Source organism: Sinocyclocheilus anshuiensis, unplaced genomic scaffold (genome assembly GCF_001515605.1).
Source record: "Sinocyclocheilus anshuiensis isolate Anshui unplaced genomic scaffold, SAMN03320099.WGS_v1.1 scaffold635, whole genome shotgun sequence".
NCBI lineage: Eukaryota > Metazoa > Chordata > Actinopteri > Cypriniformes > Cyprinidae > Sinocyclocheilus > Sinocyclocheilus anshuiensis.
The window spans coordinates 731,471-750,568 of NW_015551039.1; the positions used below are offsets into that span (position 1 = coordinate 731,471).

The 19,098-nt window shown below is 37.4% G+C and overlaps 4 protein-coding genes across 5 annotated transcripts; all 4 read left to right on the top strand.

Annotated features, from left to right (window-relative positions):
- Positions 1–2,340: 2,340 nt before the first annotated feature.
- Positions 2,341–6,607, top strand: LOC107661389 (ras-related protein Rap-2c). The gene is made up of 3 exons (XM_016450948.1): positions 2,341–3,298; positions 4,094–4,398; positions 5,925–6,607. The coding sequence occupies exons 1-2, from the start codon at positions 3,026–3,028 to the stop codon at positions 4,370–4,372; spliced, it is 552 nt and encodes a 183-aa protein (XP_016306434.1). The 5' UTR covers positions 2,341–3,025; the 3' UTR covers positions 4,373–4,398; positions 5,925–6,607.
- Positions 6,608–8,209: 1,602 nt separating this feature from the next.
- Positions 8,210–9,921, top strand: LOC107661429 (UDP-N-acetylglucosamine transferase subunit ALG13 homolog). Its single transcript, XM_016451003.1, has 4 exons — positions 8,210–8,391; positions 8,549–8,711; positions 9,290–9,428; positions 9,533–9,921. The coding sequence occupies exons 1-4, from the start codon at positions 8,227–8,229 to the stop codon at positions 9,642–9,644; spliced, it is 579 nt and encodes a 192-aa protein (XP_016306489.1). The 5' UTR covers positions 8,210–8,226; the 3' UTR covers positions 9,645–9,921.
- Positions 9,922–10,342: 421 nt separating this feature from the next.
- On the top strand, positions 10,343–14,901 carry LOC107661390 (cytokine receptor common subunit gamma-like). Its single transcript, XM_016450949.1, has 9 exons — positions 10,343–10,523; positions 10,957–11,044; positions 11,261–11,436; positions 11,824–11,963; positions 12,042–12,192; positions 12,292–12,388; positions 13,886–13,970; positions 14,074–14,356; positions 14,405–14,901. Exons 1-9 carry the CDS (start codon positions 10,436–10,438, stop codon positions 14,683–14,685), a joined length of 1,389 nt encoding a protein of 462 aa, XP_016306435.1. The 5' UTR covers positions 10,343–10,435; the 3' UTR covers positions 14,686–14,901.
- Positions 14,902–15,411: 510 nt separating this feature from the next.
- LOC107661391 (uncharacterized protein CXorf65 homolog) lies at positions 15,412–18,465 on the top strand. Of its 2 annotated transcripts, XM_016450950.1 has the most exons (6): positions 15,412–15,995; positions 16,195–16,281; positions 17,195–17,317; positions 17,455–17,520; positions 17,842–17,960; positions 18,178–18,465. In XM_016450950.1, the coding sequence occupies exons 1-6, from the start codon at positions 15,971–15,973 to the stop codon at positions 18,262–18,264; spliced, it is 507 nt and encodes a 168-aa protein (XP_016306436.1). In that variant the 5' UTR covers positions 15,412–15,970; the 3' UTR covers positions 18,265–18,465. The 2 variants fall into 2 exon arrangements, with proteins under 2 accessions (XP_016306436.1, XP_016306437.1); XM_016450951.1 differs by lacking the exon at positions 17,455–17,520.
- Positions 18,466–19,098: the final 633 nt, after the last annotated feature.

Here is a 19,098-nt window from a genome sequence, read left to right on the forward strand (position 1 = left end):
TTTGCTGGGGTGTCGAGGAATTTGTTGTTTGTTCTGTTTGCTAATGCCCTCGTTCTCATCGTTACGCATGATATTGCATTTTGCAGAGAACATGATGTCAAAAAAGGCTTTGTAGTTTTGCATAGCTTACAAAAGCGCGGCGACCTGAGCTCTGCGCCCGCTTGTGTCTGACCCTGAGGTGCGGTTGTGTCCAGAAACCAAAGAATGGCCACCTTGTTTCTCTTGTACCTCTACGTCGTGCGAGTTTCAGGCTCACAGTTTTGTTTTCTGTGTAGTCCCATGGGATGCCATGAAAAAGGGGGTGTAATAACACTCTGCCCCCTACAGGAAGACCAAGAGGGCAGCATAAAGAGCACCTCAGGATCAGACTGCAGCTGGAAAGCATTGCTGCAGGTTATACAAAATAACATATTTCAGTTTTCCGTTTGGTTTGGTTGTTGACGGACATTTTCCATTCTTGTGCACTCACCAAGACCAACAAATAACCTGAAAATTTCACAGGATATCCTCAATCAAAATTGCTCCAAAATCCGACGTGAAATCGCCAGACAGAACACTCTGTTGAAGAAAACTTGTACATTCTGTGCTCTACAGTTGCTTTGGAAGCCAATAATTTTGTTGCCATGGCACTTGCCCTATTAGTGAGGGAGAGACTGAGTCTTTTGTAGGTTCTTGCATATAGACGCACCTTTGGACCAATCGATTATGGTCCTCAGCCTTTTGACTGTAAAGCTGAGGTAGCACTTAGGACTTAGCATAGACTAAGGGGTCCCAACTTGCATCCAGAAGCTGAATGCGAACACACGGGGTGCTCCTTTTACCACTGTGCTTGACAGAGAAAATCGACAAACACTCCTCTGCTGTCCATTATCCTGTGCCTAAACATTCGGTGTGATGTGAAAGGACTGGTCTGTCGAGAAAGCCATTGAGGTTAGACTTCCACCTAACTGTGCCCTACATTCAGTCACGTCATCGTCATTTCTGTGACTGGAACCCTAACGTCAATGGTTCGTGTTTTAACGTGTAGAAGTCACTGAGACTGGAGCATCACATTAATGTTGTACAAAGCTGTATAGTTTCGAATGAAATCACTCATTGATGCAGAGGTTATGTCCCTTTAAAGGCATCGGCTGACGGTCGGTAACCAACGCCGATGCCCGTGTAAATGCTATTGTGTGTGTGGAACCGTTCAAAGAATGTCTACATTGTTTCAAAGCCATATGTAATAGATTCCTCTCTCTCCCACTGTAGGACAAGATAAATCTGAATGCTTTTACTCTTTATATGAAATGCTTCTCTTTCTATTTAGCTTATTGTGCTTGTATGTGCTTCAAGAACTGTGCTTCTTGTCAATCCCTTTGCGATATATAAATGTATGGAATATATACATACTTAAGACTTCTGTTCTTTTTGTTTGACATTTTAATAAAGCACTTAAAGGCAGTTGGACTGTGTTTGGTGTGTGTTTTTCTTGGTAGTATTCACAGACTGCTCTAGAGACGTCAACAAAACAAATAATTGGATTTAAGAATTAGAGTGTCTTAAGTTAATTTTCTTAACTGTTCAAAACTATTCGAATCACTGGACATGCTAAGATAATGTCATCACTGATGCCCAAGGTGAGTCAACAGACAGCCCTTTGACCACTTCACAATTACACGTTTTAAATTGCCAATGATATTAATATATATAGTCTGTTCACTGATTGCTCATTTTCCTCACATTTTCTTTTCTAATTTTACATTATGATCATGTCTTGGACATGTTTGGTTTCACATTTTTGTGAGAGTGATGTGATTTCCGGCGGATGTTTATTGGTCAGTTTGAGGCTTGTGAGAAAAAGGAGCTCCTCTGTGGGGCCGCCTTAATTTCCGCGAATCGGTTCTTTCGAACAGTTTGTTTCAAAGAACCGGTTCAAAAAACTATCCGTTGGCGTCGGAGCGTAATTGCGTCAAAACGTCGCCTCTGACGCGTCCCATACATATGTTCTAAATAAAAAAAGTTTAACTAATAGGAGTATTTCTTTCATGCATGCCATTGCAATTTGTTACAGTCATTATTAGGCGTATAAAACAAAGTCATTTAAAAGATAAATATAGTGTGCATTTACATTAATCAGTACTAAAATTATTAGCTTATATCTGTTGGGAACTAATTATTTAGTAAAAACCAATTAATTGTTGATAAAACTGCCATACTATAGAGTCGTAAACATATTTCCCTGTTTTTTGTTTTTTTTTTACATTTCTGCTAATTGGCTATTAACTTAACGCCAATCAAATCCTTGCTTCCAAATGCTCTTACAAATGTAACATGTTTGAAATAGACCTGATCCCGGTTAAACTGACCCTAAAACCACTTGGGCCCATTTCAGTCCGATTCGCTCAATCCGTGAATCAATTCAACCGATTCACTGAAAGATCCGATTCATTCGAACAATTCGTTCACGCTAGCGTGAGAGAGGAGTTCCGCTGCGGGGCCGCTGCTGCTGCTGTCTGGGGCCGATATGCAGAGGCGGGCCGGGGAAAAGAGGCACAAGAAGGGAAGGATCTCAGAGCAAGAAACCTGAACCCGGTGATCACATTCGTCGCTCAGAAGCGGTATTAAAACAGGAAAGGGCCGTTTGTATGCGAGTTCAGCCTCGCTCTCTTTGAGAAGCACTAGCCAGCTAAAGCTAGTCATGTAGCGCTCCATTCACACGGACGCCAAACATGGACACGACTGCACACAATACTTGTGTTTTACATCGTCTCTGGCTAACAAACTCTAGGATGAACGGATCCCAATGGCAATAGAGTGCAGATGGAGGGGCGTTGTGGATTTAGCTAGACATTCACCCAGAGAAAACACTCGTCCTCTGTTGAATCTGTGGGCTTTGATTCCCTCGAACCCGATAAAAGTGCTCCTCCGGTGTTGTTTTGGTCATAAAGCGCCTCGATAAGAAGTGCTGTGGTATTTGTATGTTTTTTTATGGCAGCTGCTGAGCACATAAAGTTAGCTGTAGCTTAATCCTGGATCAGACCAAATGAAGGAGTATAAGGTGGTTGTGCTGGGCAGCGGCGGCGTGGGCAAGTCCGCACTCACGGTCCAGTTTGTGACCGGGACATTCATAGAGAAATATGACCCGACCATCGAGGACTTCTATAGGAAGGAGATCGAGGTGGATTCGTCCCCCTCGGTGCTGGAGATCCTGGACACCGCTGGGACCGAGCAGTTCGCGTCCATGCGAGATCTGTACATCAAAAACGGGCAAGGCTTCATTTTAGTCTACAGCCTTGTCAATCAGCAGTCATTTCAGGTGAGTATTGCATCTCACGTCTGGCAATACTAGTACAACAAATAGAATTTTGAGGTTTAAATTAGGACATCCTTACCACTATTATCATATTTCCACAATTGAGGTCAGAAAATCACTCAAGGCAAGGGAACTCCTGTGATTTAGGAGTGCACCAAAATTTAGCCCTCTCAGCCAAACTGTAAATGACAGAAAATCTTAAATGGTCTCTTTTAAAGGTAGTTTATGGCATATATGCAACAGGTTGAAACTTATTATATTCAAATACACTTTTCCCATCCCTTGTGATCTCACACACCCACTTTAACTTATCTTTATTATTCAACTCTTTCTCACAATGCATGTTGTTCACATGAGGTACATATTTTGTATTGCTTATGATCATAAGAAAAGTATTTTATTAAAAAAAAGAACAAAAATCAGAAAAAGAAAAACATGACATAAAGAACAACCGCAATTTGGAAGGGATCCTAATACACAAAAGTAATACAACAGTAAGATTATTTATCGTTAACAAGCCTTAATCCGCTTAAACCCCGCCCCTTGCCTTAACTTGTGACTCTCGAAATCCAATCAACTGATGCACAGAAACAAGGCCCTGCCCAACGTTTTTCATTTCCGTTAATCCGTTTCACTTGGATGCATGTCACAATACGGAAGAAAATATCTGTCACCTCTTCCATTTCATTGCAACTTTAGGAATGTTAATTTCTCCATAAACTGACTTATTTGGGGTCCTAAACTGTTTTATCTTGCTTATAAATTATACATTATCTTATCTCTGACATTGCTCCGCAGGACATCAGACCAATGCGGGACCAGATCGTTCGTGTGAAGCGCTTTGAGAAGGTGCCTCTGATCTTGGTGGGGAATAAGGTGGACCTGGAGTCCGAGCGGGAGGTGGCGGGTTCTGACGGCCGTGCCCTCGCACAAGAGTGGGGCTGCCCCTTCATAGAGACCTCAGCCAAGAGCAAGAGCATGGTTGATGAGCTGTTCGCTGAGATTGTGAGGCAGATGAACTACACCACTTTGCCCGAGAAGCAAGAGCAGTGCTGCACCGCATGCGTTGTGCAGTGACCGTCCTGGCCTTACTTGCAGTCCAGGTATGAGAGTGCAAGTCCGTGTGTAAAAAGCAAAACAACATTCAGGCTTTCTAGTGCAGTATTCTCATTGAGTGCATGAGGCTTGATTTTTCAAGATACAAACATTAAAATATCTTTACATAAAATTGTGTGTATATACAGTGCACAGCATAAATGAGTACACCCCCTCTAAAACTTAACAAATTCAGCAATTACTTTTTACTTTGAAGACATGTTAGGGTTCTTTGGAGATGTAATTTTCCAACAAGCCTGCTTGATCAATTACCAAAGAAGAATGCCAAAATTATTCAGCAAAATAAGATTTTCTTATCAAAGTGATAAAATTTTGTGTTGCAAAAATGAGTACACCTCCTGAAAGTTACTAAATAAAAAAAAAAAAGTGTATAGGTTTAAGGCTATTTTTGGTCAACAGGTAAGTGTATTGAACCAAAACTTTTAAAGACATTTCCTGGCAATTAAAAGTGTTATATAGCCCACTGAATCATACTCAGACTTAATGCTGGCAGCAGTGGAACAACTTGGGAACCAAGTCAATCATTTCGGATCTAACAGCATCCAAAATTTTTGGTGTTGCTAGAGGAGGAGTACAGAGAGAAGTGCCTGGTTCCCACAGTGGCATTCAGTGGTAGTAAAGGTCTTCTATAGGGATGTATGAGTGCTGAAGGTGTGAGGGAGTTATGAATTCACACACTACTGTGTGATGTAATACAAAACCTTGAAACAGAAGATGCTACCCTCCCCTCATTCCCTGCGTTATTGGGCATTTTTTCAGCATGACAATGAATATATTCATTCTCCCAAGGTGAAAATCCTTCAGTGGACATGTATTTCACTCAATCTTAACGCTCTTGAGCAACTGTGGGGGATTGTGTAGAGACGAGCTGAGCAAAACTCCCCATTAAAGACCAGAGCATTCAAGGAGGTTGTCCTCCAGGAGTTAAACAGGACAGATGTGAAAATTTGTGCCAAGAAGGGTCAGAGCAGTGTACTTTTAAGTTCTGGAGGACATACCAAGTACTAGAATATTATACATTTTCTGAATTAAATCTAGGGTGTACTCATTTTTGCAATCCTTCATTTAAATATATATATAATGTTATCCACCTTATTTTTCAATTCGAAAGAAAGCTATTTTCTGTGAATGTGCAAGACTTCTGATTCATTTGCTGATATAGTGCTGTAAAAGGTATGGTTTGTGGGCTACAAAGCACCATTGTGTTGTTCGAAACCTGTTTGAGTTTCTTTATTCTGTTGAACACAAAAGAAGATATTTTGAAGAATGTTGGTAACCAAAGGGTTGCTGGTCGCCATTGGCTTCCATAGTATGGAAAAAAAATACTATAGAAGTTAATGGCTACCAGCAACTGTTTGGTTACCAACATTCTTCAAAAACAAAAAAAGAGAGAATAACATGTTTTGTACAGATAACAGATAAGCCCAAGTACATTAAAGTTAGAAATGGCCATGCCCGCTCTTACTTCAAAAATAAGTCGAATATGTTTTTTTCTCAATTCTGTGTTTCTTAGACACATGATCCAGATGGATGCTCTCTTGAACCAGTCTCTGATCACATGACCCTCTGAGCCACACCTGTGCCACTGAGCCCCTTAAACTCTGACACTTAGGACATCTGGCCGAGGCTTGGCTTTGCTGTCCAGAAATAAATCATCGCAGGGTCGTCAAAACTCAAATCCACTGGGTCTGGATTGTAGAGCACATATACTATCTTCAAGTTATGTTTTGGTTACCTGAAAACAAGTCAAGTCTGCAAATTGGAGCACAGAAAACTTTTGGGAATGGGGATATCTGTGACAGGGCTATTAATAGCTATTTTTCTTATATAGGGAAAAGGGTTATGACGAGCAGGTCAGCTCAGGGCTATAATACCCCTGGAGATGCTCTGTTGTAAATGTTCCGTTTTTTCTTTTAACATATTAAGTTTGATATCTAATTGTTAAGCTGTAACAGCCATTATGCAGGTTTGAGACCTCAATATCTAACGTTTCATTTTTCTCCCTTTTGATTTTTTTTAAACTACTGGTATGTATGCTTTCTCTCCTAATACTCTATTTATTAAAGTCTTTAATTACCAAGATAGATAAATATTGCGTTTTTATATTCTGTTGGCTGTTTTGGCTTTTTGTGACTACAGTATGCATTGTTTCTGAAGTACAGCATTGATGATGCCTTAAATGATTACAGTCTGAAACCCCTGTTGAGTCAGTCCTTCTTTTATTGTATTTTATTTTCGTGTCCCTTGCATATTATTTGTGCCCAACAAGTTACAATATGTTTTGGACACGTTTCCACCACTGCTTCAATAGAAACTTCAAATGTTAATAGTCCATTCAGCACAGTATTGCAGATATTACTTTTGGCTTTTATCACTGCAAGCACATAAAATGCCAAAATTGGTTATCAATTACATTTTTGAGACATTTAAATGATAACTAAATAAAGAACTCGAAATGAATGCATGCAAATCCTCACAATAGGCTTTTGATAATGACCTTTTAAGTTGCCTGGAAATCAGCCATTTATCAGTTCCCAACAATCTGTCTTATTGTAGTGGAAACCCAATGTCTGAAATAGATGTTTTGTTATACACATCTGACTGATATTCAGGATTTTGTTGCAGTTTATCGTAATGGAGAGGACAAAGAAATAGGAACATGTGCATTCTTAAAAGTATTTAAAATCGTATTTAAATACAAAAAATACAACGCCTTCAAGTAATTGAACACGTGTTGAACCTGCAAGCTTCATCCTTATGCTGCTTGTCTGTAAGGCCTGTGGTTTAGGAGATAGGCAATAATGTAATGGCTACTATAACAGCTGCAACATTCTGTGTGGAGATTGGAAACCTGCTGGAAGGATGACCATCTGCAGCACTTGATCAGATAGCTGTGGCTGAGTGACTTGACAGAAACCACTTCTGAGTCCAAAGGCTTGTGATCATAAATGTGGCTTATGGAGTCTCTAAATGTTCATGCGTTACCCAGCCAGAGTTCACTATCCAGCCTACTACTGATTTAGAGAATATATTTTAAACAAGAAAAAAAAAAAGACTTTTGGGGTCCAGATTCAAGTGTGCAAAGCAAACTTGTGAGCATTTGAAACGGCAAGTACCTGCTAAAGAAAGCTTTAAAGCAGTGTTTTTCAAACCCCGCTGCCCCTCAACATCCAATCTTACATCTTTATGTTTTTACTGAAATGATTTTAACATATACATTTTAATAATCATTTTATTAATAATGATAATATATTCATTTAAATAATTTTTAAATCATCCTGCCACCTGCTTGCAAATTTTCTGAGGGCCCCTGGTTGAGAACCACTTAATTGTGTAAAGGGTGCTGAATAGGTTTTAATATAAAAGGTTTTAATATTTACTGGGTCACTGGAGTTATGCAGTACCGTTTGCGCTTTTATATGCCTGTGTTTATGGACATATTTCTATGAAACATATTTAAAGTGAACATATTTACAACTCTCCCCATGTTCACCTACAGTAATTGTGATATTTTGATAATAGAAAATTATTTTAATATTTTTAAAAAGTGCAATGTTTATTGTTATATATAAAGATATGTGAAGGGGAGCTGAAAATGTTCTACATAACAGGAATGGGTCATGTAGATTTAAAGATAACAAAATTTTATTTTTTTTCAAAATACTTTGTTTAAAAAAAATAAGAAGAGGCATTTTATCATTTTAGAGGCAAATCCCACCTTTTTCTGTATTCTGTTAAAATCACACGATTCTAGTAGTTCCATTATAAGCCATTAGGACTTTTATTTTGAATGATGGCGTGTTAAGAGACCCTTCATGTTTACATTTGTCTGTTTCTTTTTTCATTTTTGTTCACGTCTGTTTTCTGTTACATTTGGTAAAGCCTGCCATACTGACACAATGAAAACTGTATTTGTAACTGTCGGAACGACAAGTTTTGATGATCTGATTGGCGCTGTGACTTCAGATGAATCCGTGAAGGTAAGAATGTCATTCATACATAGTGAGAAGAAGTGATAAGGAAATATAAGCTGATTGTCACAAATACTTGTCGGTAAACGTGAGCTAGATTTATAAGGTTTGGTTTTAAATATCTCCGGGCTCACTTTAATGACTCTTTCCATGTTTCTGAATGAAGGCATTAATTGACCGTGGCTACACAGACATGGTGCTTCAGGTTGGCAGAGGTTCAGTTGTGCCTGATCCAGACAGCTGTCCAGGAATGACGCTTAAAGTGTTTCATTTCAAAGACTCAATCGCCGAGGACATGAGACACTCAGATCTGGTCATCAGTCATGCTGGTGTGTTGAAGCCCACTTTGCCCCAAACACTAAATACAGTACAGTTCAAACATAAATTAATTTGATTCTTTTTGATGCAGGCAAATTAAGGAAACTCTTTATAATAATAATCTGATAAAAGATCAATAGTTCATATATTTGACGAATATAAATGTCAAACAATCAAATTCCATGTTTCTACTTTAAAATGTGTGATATCTGCAATAGTTGTGTCTGTTACAAAATATGTATTATATAATAAAGGGGTTTTCAAACTAATGGCTGCAAGGTAGTGCTAGGGGTCACGGGAAATGTTTAGAGGAAATCAAAAAAATGAAACATTGAATTAAACAGAAATCTATTTTTAAATATTTTTTTCAAATAAACAATACATCTAATAGTACTGTACTATCATCGGTGGGGGGGAAATTAATCTGCTTATAATTAATCTAGTTTGTCTGGGAAAAACTAAACCCCTGATCTGATATAATATAGTTTGTTGTTGATTTTATAATAACCTACATAACACAACATTTGTTAAAGTTGAACTCGGATTAGAAATGAGTTTTAGATCATAATATCTGCTCTATCCCCATTAGGAGCAGGAAGCTGTTTGGAAGCACTCGGAGCAAATAAAGCTCTCCTCGTGGTGGTCAATGATAAATTAATGGACAATCACCAGCTGGAGCTCGCAAAGCAGCTGCAGGCAGATTCACATCTTATCTACTGCACTTGCAGGTTCACTTTCTCAACTGTTTTAGTGCTCAAGATTATTGTTAGGGTTAAATTGCTGTGCTGTCTGGAAATGTCCGTCTTCATGTGTTTTTCACCCTTCATCACAGTGCTCTGCCTCAGACTTTGAGGGATATGGATCTGTCTGCTTTGACAACCTATGTGCCTGGTCAACCGCAGAACTTCGCCAACTTTTTAGATAAGGCCGTTGGACTTGTTTGAGAGCTCTCTCTTGAACCGGGATGATTACTGATGAGAATTTGGGCCGAGGCTGAACCTGTTTTAATGAGAAATCCTGCACTGGACCCGCAGGAGATGATTGTTTGAAAACAACTGGTTTTTGCCAAACTAATAATTGACCTTAGATGATATATGCACTGGAGGAGTGTATAATGATGGTACAGACACAAGTGGTGCAGCTGTATTATGCAGTGCTGTCTTTTTTGACACATTATTTGTGTTCAAATATGAAAAGTCACTTGTTAATATTAAAAAAGCTGTTATTAAAACTTATTATTATTATTATTATTACTATTCATTTCAAATTACAGTAATTGCTAATAAAAATTTAATTTTATACCTATTTTTCCTTATGACTTTGTTCTCTAAAGTGACAATGAAACTTATCAGGTTGCTTATCTTATTTATTCTTAAAGGGGTCAAGATGCGATTTCAAGTTTTCCTTTCTCTTTGGAGTGTTACAAGCTCTTGGTGCATAAAGAAGATCTGTAAAGTTGCATGTCAAAGGAGGGGGCTTTGTTGAAAACGACGTGTTTGAGGGAGGCGGGGCATAGAGGACCTACAATAATGTACAGTATTTTAAAAATAATGTGTTTTTTGAACATTAAAGCATGTCAACATATTCTGTTACACCAAATACACAAAATAATGATCTTTAAAATAGCATCATATGGCCCCTTTAAAGAAGCAAAAGTTGTGAAGGAAACACGCTGTAGTGAACATCCTGTGTAGTATTAGACCACAGTCATTTGTTACTCAGACGCTCAGAGAGCATGACTTACATTCACACATCAAGACTATATTTTGGGTTTTTGTTCTTTATTCTGTCCTTTCAACGATGCTGCTCAGCAGTTGATCTGAGTAAGTATATAATTACACACAACACCATACTGAATAATGTTTTTTGTGGTTAATGGTGTTATAAATTAAAGGTAAGCTAATTTTAAGTTATAAATTATAAGATTGGGATTATAATTCTTACTGAAAATATTGATTGTATAAGAGTATTCTGATTGTATGTTTGCATTTAGTTTTGGTTTTCTAAGAGCAAAAAGTTTGAGAGATACATTTAGATGGTTTTAGTGGGGATTTCCACGGTTTTTCTCTTGTTTGTCATTTGTGTCTATGGTAATTGTGATGATGCTGCTGAGGTTTGAGATTCTGATACTGATTAGTTTTATGTCTATGTGGGTTGCAGGAAACAAGTTCAAAATTTAAAAAAAAAAAAGTAATGTGAAAAAATGTATTAATGAGTTGTTACATGAATGAATTTGAATCATGTTTGCCCATGTAGGTGTACAGTGTAAGATCATCAACCTTGAGTATGTGGAGTGCTTCTGGCACCCAAACACATCAACAATGAACTACACCTTCAGCAGTGCGTAAGTGACAGCCCATTTCATCCACCTTCCCTAATACATTTGTCCCAACTGTGTGTGTGTGTGTGTGTGTGTGTGTGTGTGTGTGTGTGTGTGTGTGTGTGTGTGTGCGTGCGTGCGTGCGTGCGTGTGTGTGTGTGATGAATATTGTTTTGTGGTAGTTGATAAATTAGAGATAATATAAGACAATAGTGTTTTTTTTTTGTTTTTTTTTGTCAGATTTAAAAAGGATCTCTCACAAGACTGTCCAGAATACATAAGGGAGCACAATTACACTGTAGGCTGCAGAATTCCTCTCAAAGACCCTGGTCACAAGTTTAGAAAATTTTATACAAATGTATCCACTGACGGAAACCACACTATTTCAAAAACCTTTGAATCCCTCCAGAGAAAAGGTAAGAAAACCAACAGATTTACAACGTTTCAATGGTCTGTCAAAAAATGCTTGTGAATCTACACTACCATTCAAAAACCAAACCTACATTTTTTAGCAGTAGTGTAGTTTATTAATTTACAGAATTTCCCCACCCTTCCAATCGTTATATTTTTCATAATGACCAACAAACCGTAAGCTATGGCCATTATCACAGGGAACAGATTTCAGCTGTGTCACAGTACTAGATGTCCTCTGTCACTCTTCTTGCATAGTAAAATAATTTCAACTCAAATCAATATCTTACGTCCTTTTATTTAGTTATTTGGCAAGTTACCATTTAATATCTGACATAATTATATCCAGACCAGTGGCTCATTTGTTTGTGTTTGTACATGTATTTGTTTAGTGCAGCTAAACCCACCCTATAACCTCTCAGTGATGTGGAATGAGCAGGACAGCACACTTTTACTGCAGTGGAACAGTAGTTCCCCCCCCCAAAAAAAATGTGTCGTCTATATGGTGCGCAACCAGAAAGACACAAGCCAGGTGAGACAAGAGATATAATATTAACATTTTACATTCAAACTGCCAACTGTCTCATCTTCATCTGTCTTTTGCTCCCAGTCCTCAAACGTGACAGGTACATCATACAGTCTGTCTCAGGTCTCACAGAACAAGCCCTATGTTTTCCAAGTGCGGAGCACTGTTGCTGACACCTGTGGTGATTCAGATCTCTGGAGTGACTGGAGTGATCCGGTGGAGTGGGGCAGTACCGGTGAGATGCTACTATCACATAGTGAGGGACATGGATAGATTTGCTCTCATTTGTCTTCTTACAGTTTTTTTTTTTCCCCACCATGTTTCTGTTATGTAGGGAACATCAGCAGACAAGGCTGGTGGACGTGGTTGTATGGTATTGTGTCAGTCCTTCTGCTGTTTCTGCTGGGTTTCTTATTGTGTTATTGTGAGAGGTGAGAGATGTTTTAGACTTTTCACTCAGTCTTTCCAGAGCATTATATTTAAAGGGGTCATATGATGTTGCTAAAAAGAACATTATTTTGTGTATTTGGTGTAATGAAATGTGTTTATGCGGTTTAAGGTTAAAAAAACATGCGAGCCGTTTTAGGTAGGCATGGTTCACGCTTAACTTTTATAAAGAATATCTCTTTGGATTTGAGACTTTAGTCTTTGCAACTTTACAGATCTTCTTTATGCACCAAGAGCTTGTAACACTCCAAAGAGAAAAGAAAAATTGAAATCGCATCATATGACCCCTTTAAGTTATTAATTTATTAAGACAGGGGTGACCGACGTCGATACTGGAGAGTCCTGCAGAGTTTTGCACCAACCTTGATAAAAAAAAAAAATACTCACTTGCCTGTAGCTTTGTAGTAATCCTTAAATCTTGATTAGCTTGTATAGGTGTGTCTGATTAGGGTTGGAGCTGAACTCTGCCGGACTGTCGGTGAAGCTGTCTGAGTAGGTACTACGTTTGAATTTGAATTTACTTCACAAATGTTAAAAAAGTATGTTCTATATATGATGAATATGGGTAGTATGAATGAAATTGCGCCATGTTGTTACTGTCACATGACCTACCTGCTTCATTTGCATCGCTTCACTGCCATTCATAAATCCTCTCCTGTGGCCTCATGGGATAATAAAGTGTCCATCAAATGCACACCTCAGAATCCAGGTGGAAGAAGTAGGTCATCTGGGTACTTTTTGGCTACAGTTTTTCCAATGTTATAAATTCGTACTTTCTACTTGCCTCACATACTGTTCTTCAGATACTATATAGTAGGGAAGTATGCGATTTCGGATGCATCTTGTGGCTCTCCAAGACCGATGTTGGCCACCCCTGTATTAAGACTTTATATTAAATTTATGTTATTGACATAATAAATTAAGGCCTTAATAGGTCTTAAATATGAGAAAAAGTCCTAAATTCATAAAGTCATGGCATTAAATGTTACATTCACTGCAAAAATTAATATCTTCCTCTGTATGTTTGTCTTGGTTTCAGTTTAAATATCTAAACATCCTTAAATCAAGATACATTTGCTTGAGATACAAAATGGAGGCATAAAGTCCTGTTTTCTGAGAAATTGAACAAAGATTTCTTATGTCATTTTGCTTCTCAAGTAAATGTATCTTACAGAATGTACAGTAAAAAGTATTTCCGTATTCTAGTGGTTGAAAGCAGAATTATTCAAGCCTTAAACAATTTTTTTGTAAAATAAACTTAAAAGTAACAAGTTATAAGTAAAAAAAAAAAAAAGGTTTAAAAAGTTAAAGCATATTGATGAGATACTTAGAGAACATATTGATGTATCGTGTTCCCTTTAGTTTATGCCTTACATTTTTACTTTACTTGGTCTTAAAATGATCTTTAAAAAGTCTTATATTTATCTCCAGAAGTCCTGTGTAATAATAATTAAATTATTTATTTATTTATTTACCTACAGGAAAAAGATCATCTTTCTTCCGGTCGTGCCTGACCCTAGCAAAAACCTACAGGATTTGTTTCATAAACATGATGGAAATGTTGAGGTATCTGCTCTTTTAACACTCCTACTGTATTCCTACGAGGTCATTATGAGTAAATGTGCTCTTCAGATTTGGATACGCTTTAACCCTCTCGTTTTATTCTCAGAGCTGGGTTCACATCTCCAGAGAGCTGAAGGAAGCTTTTGAGCCTGACTACACAGAGCCATCCTGTGACGTGTGTGAACTTATGCCCTCTTGTGACGCCGGTCCTGCTTCTCAAACTGACAACTGTGATGAACCAAGCACTGAAAAAGTGCGTGCAGATGAACCAAGCACTGAAAAAGAGCGTGCAGATGAACCAAGCAATGAAGGAGAGCATGCAGATGAACCAAGCACTGAAAAAGAGCATGCAGATGAACCAAGCAATGAAAGAGAGCGTGCAGATGAACCAAGCACTGCAGATAAACCAAGCACTGGAGAAGAGCGTGCAGATGAACCAAGCACTGAAGGAGAGCGTGCAGATGAACCAAGCACTGAAGGAGAGCGTGCAGATGAACCAAGCACTGAAGGAGAGCGTGCAGATGAACCAAGCACTGAAGGAGAGCGTGCAGATGAACCAAGCACTGAAAGAGAGTATGCAGATAAACCAAGCACTGGAGAAGAGCGTGCAGATGAACCAAGCACTGAAAAAGAGTATGCAGATAAACCAAGCACTGGAGAAGAGTATGCAGATAAACCAAGCACTGAAAAAGAGCATGCAGGACAGCAGAGCTCATAAGCCAAAGTGGCACTAACCATTCACCTGCACTGTCAGCTCATTCTTACTGAACATTTTAATGTTTCCTTTTGCACATTTATTTTACCTCATTCATTTCTTATTGTAAGCAGAGTTTATGTATTTGTAGTAAATGTAATTGTTGACATTTCTCAATCAATATTACAGTGTACCCAAAAGTTTAGGGTTGTTATGTTGACCAAGACTGCTTTTATTTGATCAAAATACAGTAGAAAATTGTAATATTGTAAAATATAATTCAAATTTTTAAAAAAGTATTTTTTTAATCTGAATAAATGATCAAATGTAATTTATTCCTGTGATGCCAAAGCTGAATTTTCAGCGTCATTACTCCAGTCTTCAGTATCACATGAAATCATTCTAATATGCTTATTTGCTTCTCCAGAAAATGTCTTATTATTATTAATCTCAAAAACAAAAACTTAATATTTTTGTGGAAACCATGATACATTTTTTTTTTTCAGGATCCTTTGATAAATAGAAAGTTCATTTATTGGAACAACATTTATAGGAAATAGAAATCTTCAGCCATTATAAATGTCTTTACTGTAAGTTTTGATCAATTTAATGTGTCCTTGCTGAATAAACATATTAAACATATATATCTTACTGACCCCAAACATTTGAACAGTAGTGTAAGCCAACCTTACAAATACATTAATGTCTTATTTAAAAATATCAAACCAATGGCATTTATTTTAAAGACAGCACTGAAAACAGAAGTTTCACTTTTTCCAGTTTTGTTAGGTTTTTAATTATAAAACAATATATTTATTGTTTCAAATTAATACTACAAGTATTTGTTCGATTTATGACTTTGTGAACTTGAAGCAAACTAACTTTGTAAATCCACTAAGAATGACCTTGTGACCAGGTGCTTGAAAATAATGACACTGAGTTACAAATTACAAAAAAAAAAAGAAGTTACAAATACATTAAAAATACACTTCAAAATGCTTGGCAGCTTTCATTTGTAGGGTGTGCACATAATGATTAATAAAACTGCTATTTCATTTTGGTAGCATGTTGAATTAATATGTAATAAAACTTTTGATTGTGCATATTATGCTATTGTTGTATTTTCTTGCCCTAGTTTAAATGTGTTTTTCCTCATCTTACTCTGATTCCCTGTCATTGTGACATCACAGTCTTTGATGATTATGTTTCTCTTTGTCTTCTGTGTCACTAATTTCTTACCCGGCTACAGCAGGCAGCATCTTAAAAACTGAACAGCAGTCAGTGAGGTGTCAAGTTCTCTTCTGCCGCAATGTTTATTTACATTAAACATGAAGGTAAGGATCTCAATCATGTCAATGATGAGAAAATTAATTAAATTGCTTAAATATCAATACAATGTATGCATCCTATGTTTAGATCTATATGTGGCTTGGTAACTGACAAAATATGCTTTGTGTGTACTTAAATTTCTCTATTTGATCTGTTTATGTAAATTACAAAAAGCTGATATTAATGTGATGTTTGTGTATTTAGATAATAACCAATTCCTGGTTAACACCAACTGTCCAATTGTTGTCCTCATGAAGTACATAAAAACCAGGTTGGGACTTGCTGAGTCAGGTATGTACAGCTCTCTCGAGGGTATTTTTCATTCATCAGGATATGTGGATAATCAGAAGCACATAATCAGTCAAACTATATTTATAGTTAGTTTACAGTTCAAGACTTTCATTCAACAGAAACTTAAATATGACGTGATTGTCAGCAGAAAAACTTTTAAGGGTGCTTGCAGTCATTCCAGAGTTGTTTATGTGCTTCTGTCATTCAAATTCTGAGTGGACATTCAACATCAAAGAAATGGTCTGGTTCACACAGAACGCGTTTTTCAGTTCCACTGTGTGCTACTTTTACACAATTTTTCTATGTAAACACTCGCTAGACGGATGTATTTGATAATCCGTAAATTTGAAATAAGTTTAACTTATTTCGAGACTTTGAGTTTTTTTTTCCCCAATTCCAAGCAAAAACGTGTTCTACGTGAATGGCCACTAAGGATATCTTAAAAGTAGCTCAAGCGGGTTGTACTTGACTTGCTCTAGAGATCTCAGGTCAGAAGAGGTTAGTTGAGCCCAGTGTGCCCCTCAAAGCGTGACCTCGGTGCAAGAGGTCACGGATCTCAGGCGTTAATATTTCACACACTCAAACATACTCCTAAAACGGTGTCTGATTACATCTGTGGCATGTAGTAAGGAACGTTACCTGGGATCAGCCCATCACTAATGGAGAACTCATTACCACTTGTCATTAACACTGTCCTCATCATAATGCGTCTGCTCTTCAGTGCATGCAAAAATATTGCAAAGAGACAGTAAACACATATTATATGACAGTTTTAACATGTGTTTGAAACAACATACCTTGAGGTTACTCATCCAGATCTGTGTGTGTGTGTGTGTGTGTGTACCTGGTATTTATCACGTTATGGGGACCAAATGTCCCCACAAGGATAGTAATACTAGTAAATGTGTTTCAGAGCTTATAGACCTGTGTGATGAACCAGGAGTGCTGAAATTCCTCTTTCTGCTCCAGAATTCTCAGGAATCTGCTCGTGGACTGCTGAAGGCTAAAGAGTCATTCATTGTTTGCATTATTAGACGTAAGTTTGAGTTTATCCCTTGATATTTATTGATAAGCTAAAGCTAACTGTTTCTATATAGTTTGACACAGTAAAAAAGTAAACGCAAGGAAACTGTCAAGAGTTTTTCATGTGTGTGTGTGGGTTTTCATGTACAGGTACATCTGATGGGGCTTATACCTCTGTCACATCTCTACTATGCAGTGTTGACTCTGCTCTAATAGGTGCCATTGCACATACACTGCAAAAAAATTATAGTTTTCATAATCAGTTTTATATGTAAACATAATTTACTTTTTAAAAGAATTAATACAATTTTAATACAACCGTTTTAAAAAATAATTTATACATTGTTTTCAGAGAATATATGTAAAAATAAATTTAATTTATTAAATTAAATAATGATTTTAAATAATCTAAATTGTTTAATTATATATATAATATTATAATTTAATGATAGCAACTTTGTACATATAATTATTATTAGTATTGTGTTTGTTAATATGTGTGTGTGTGTGTGTGTGTGTAATGTTTATGTCTTCCAGAGTCCCTGCAGACTCAGATTGATAATCTTGAGAAAACTCGTCTGAAGCAGCTTCATATTGTGGAGGCTCGTATGGCTACATCAGAGGAAATCAATGCTCAAGCTTTGCCTACTAAATCTGTGAGTGCCCTAGAGCCACATCTGAACCTCACAGTTCTCTCTTATTTGTTCACCTGCTCTCACCTTTTGTATTATTCAACCTAAAATCCAGCTACACTGCACAACATACGAGTGACACCGTTTCATTCATTATGGGGGACTCTTTGGTGCTTGTGATATAGTAATATAATTTTATGTGAACAATAATCTTGTGTATTGTTTTCATGTGGCTCTGCAGACTAAAAAGCGCAAGAAAGTTACACATGCCAATGCCCCTGATGAAGAAGTCCAGCGCCACACGGGGGACAGGAAGAGCAGGAACTGAACAAACACCCTCACATCCGAGCATTCAGCGTTCATGCTCATTCTTAATGCTGAGTCCCAGTTTAATTCATTCAAATTACAGACATGCTCATCAAAAATGCTGTATTATTATTTTTTAATTCTTTATCTTTTTACTTGGTGATTCAGGAAAGTTACAACTTTGATTTTATAACATTACATAAAACTCAGGGACTATATCTTCTAGAAGAAAGATACAGAGTAATTTTCTTAAAGGGGTCATATGATGCTGCTAAAAAGAACATTATTTTGTATATTTGGTGTAATGAAATGTGTTTATGCGGTTTAAAGTTTAAAAAACACATTATTTTCCACATACTGGTACATTATTGTTTCTCCTCTATGCCCTGCCTTTTTGAAACGCGTCGATTTTTACAAAGCTCATCGGTCTGAAAAAGCAAGGTGTGCTGTGATTGGCCAGCTATCCAGTGCGTTGTGATTGGCTGAATACCTCAAGCGTGTGTCGGAAATGTTACGCTCCTCACCATACTGTGATGCCGTGTCCGGCCGGAGCGATGATTCAAAAACATTAAAACCCATTATAAACGAGGCATTTGTTGCATCCAGTGGGGACATAATTACTGATTATAATGACTTATCTTTTGATGACTGTCTTTTTACGCGTTGCGTTGCATCGCGCCACGTAAACTGTCTGTCTGTGTGTGTGTGTGTGTCTGTCTGTCTGTCTGTCCGTCCTTATTTTTGTTTTTATAAAAATGTGGGAATTTTCCACTGGTCCCTTGAAATTAAGCAACAGATGAGGTCATTGTCTTGCCTGTGATTGGTTAGTATGAATCACCTGTTTGTTACCAAGCTT

Bases quoted from the DNA above. Each gene is read 5' to 3' on its own strand.
- LOC107661389 (XM_016450948.1), top strand. From the start codon at position 3,026: ATGAAGGAGTATAAGGTGGTTGTGCTGGGCAGCGGCGGCGTGGGCAAG. The intron at 3,299-4,093 runs GTGAGTATTGCA...ATTGCTCCGCAG, and splicing joins TCAATCAGCAGTCATTTCAG to GACATCAGACCAATGCGGGA.
- LOC107661429 (XM_016451003.1), top strand. From the start codon at position 8,227: ATGTTTACATTTGTCTGTTTCTTTTTTCATTTTTGTTCACGTCTGTTT. The intron at 8,712-9,289 runs GTGTGTTGAAGC...TATCCCCATTAG, and splicing joins TCTGGTCATCAGTCATGCTG to GAGCAGGAAGCTGTTTGGAA. The intron at 9,429-9,532 runs GTTCACTTTCTC...CCTTCATCACAG, and splicing joins CTTATCTACTGCACTTGCAG to TGCTCTGCCTCAGACTTTGA.
- LOC107661390 (XM_016450949.1), top strand. From the start codon at position 10,436: ATGACTTACATTCACACATCAAGACTATATTTTGGGTTTTTGTTCTTT. The intron at 10,524-10,956 runs GTAAGTATATAA...TTGCCCATGTAG, and splicing joins CTGCTCAGCAGTTGATCTGA to GTGTACAGTGTAAGATCATC. The intron at 13,971-14,073 runs GTATCTGCTCTT...TTTTATTCTCAG, and splicing joins AACATGATGGAAATGTTGAG to AGCTGGGTTCACATCTCCAG.
- LOC107661391 (XM_016450950.1), top strand. From the start codon at position 15,971: ATGTTTATTTACATTAAACATGAAG. The intron at 17,318-17,454 runs GTAAGTTTGAGT...TTTCATGTACAG, and splicing joins CATTGTTTGCATTATTAGAC to GTACATCTGATGGGGCTTAT. The intron at 17,521-17,841 runs GTGCCATTGCAC...TATGTCTTCCAG, and splicing joins TGTTGACTCTGCTCTAATAG to AGTCCCTGCAGACTCAGATT.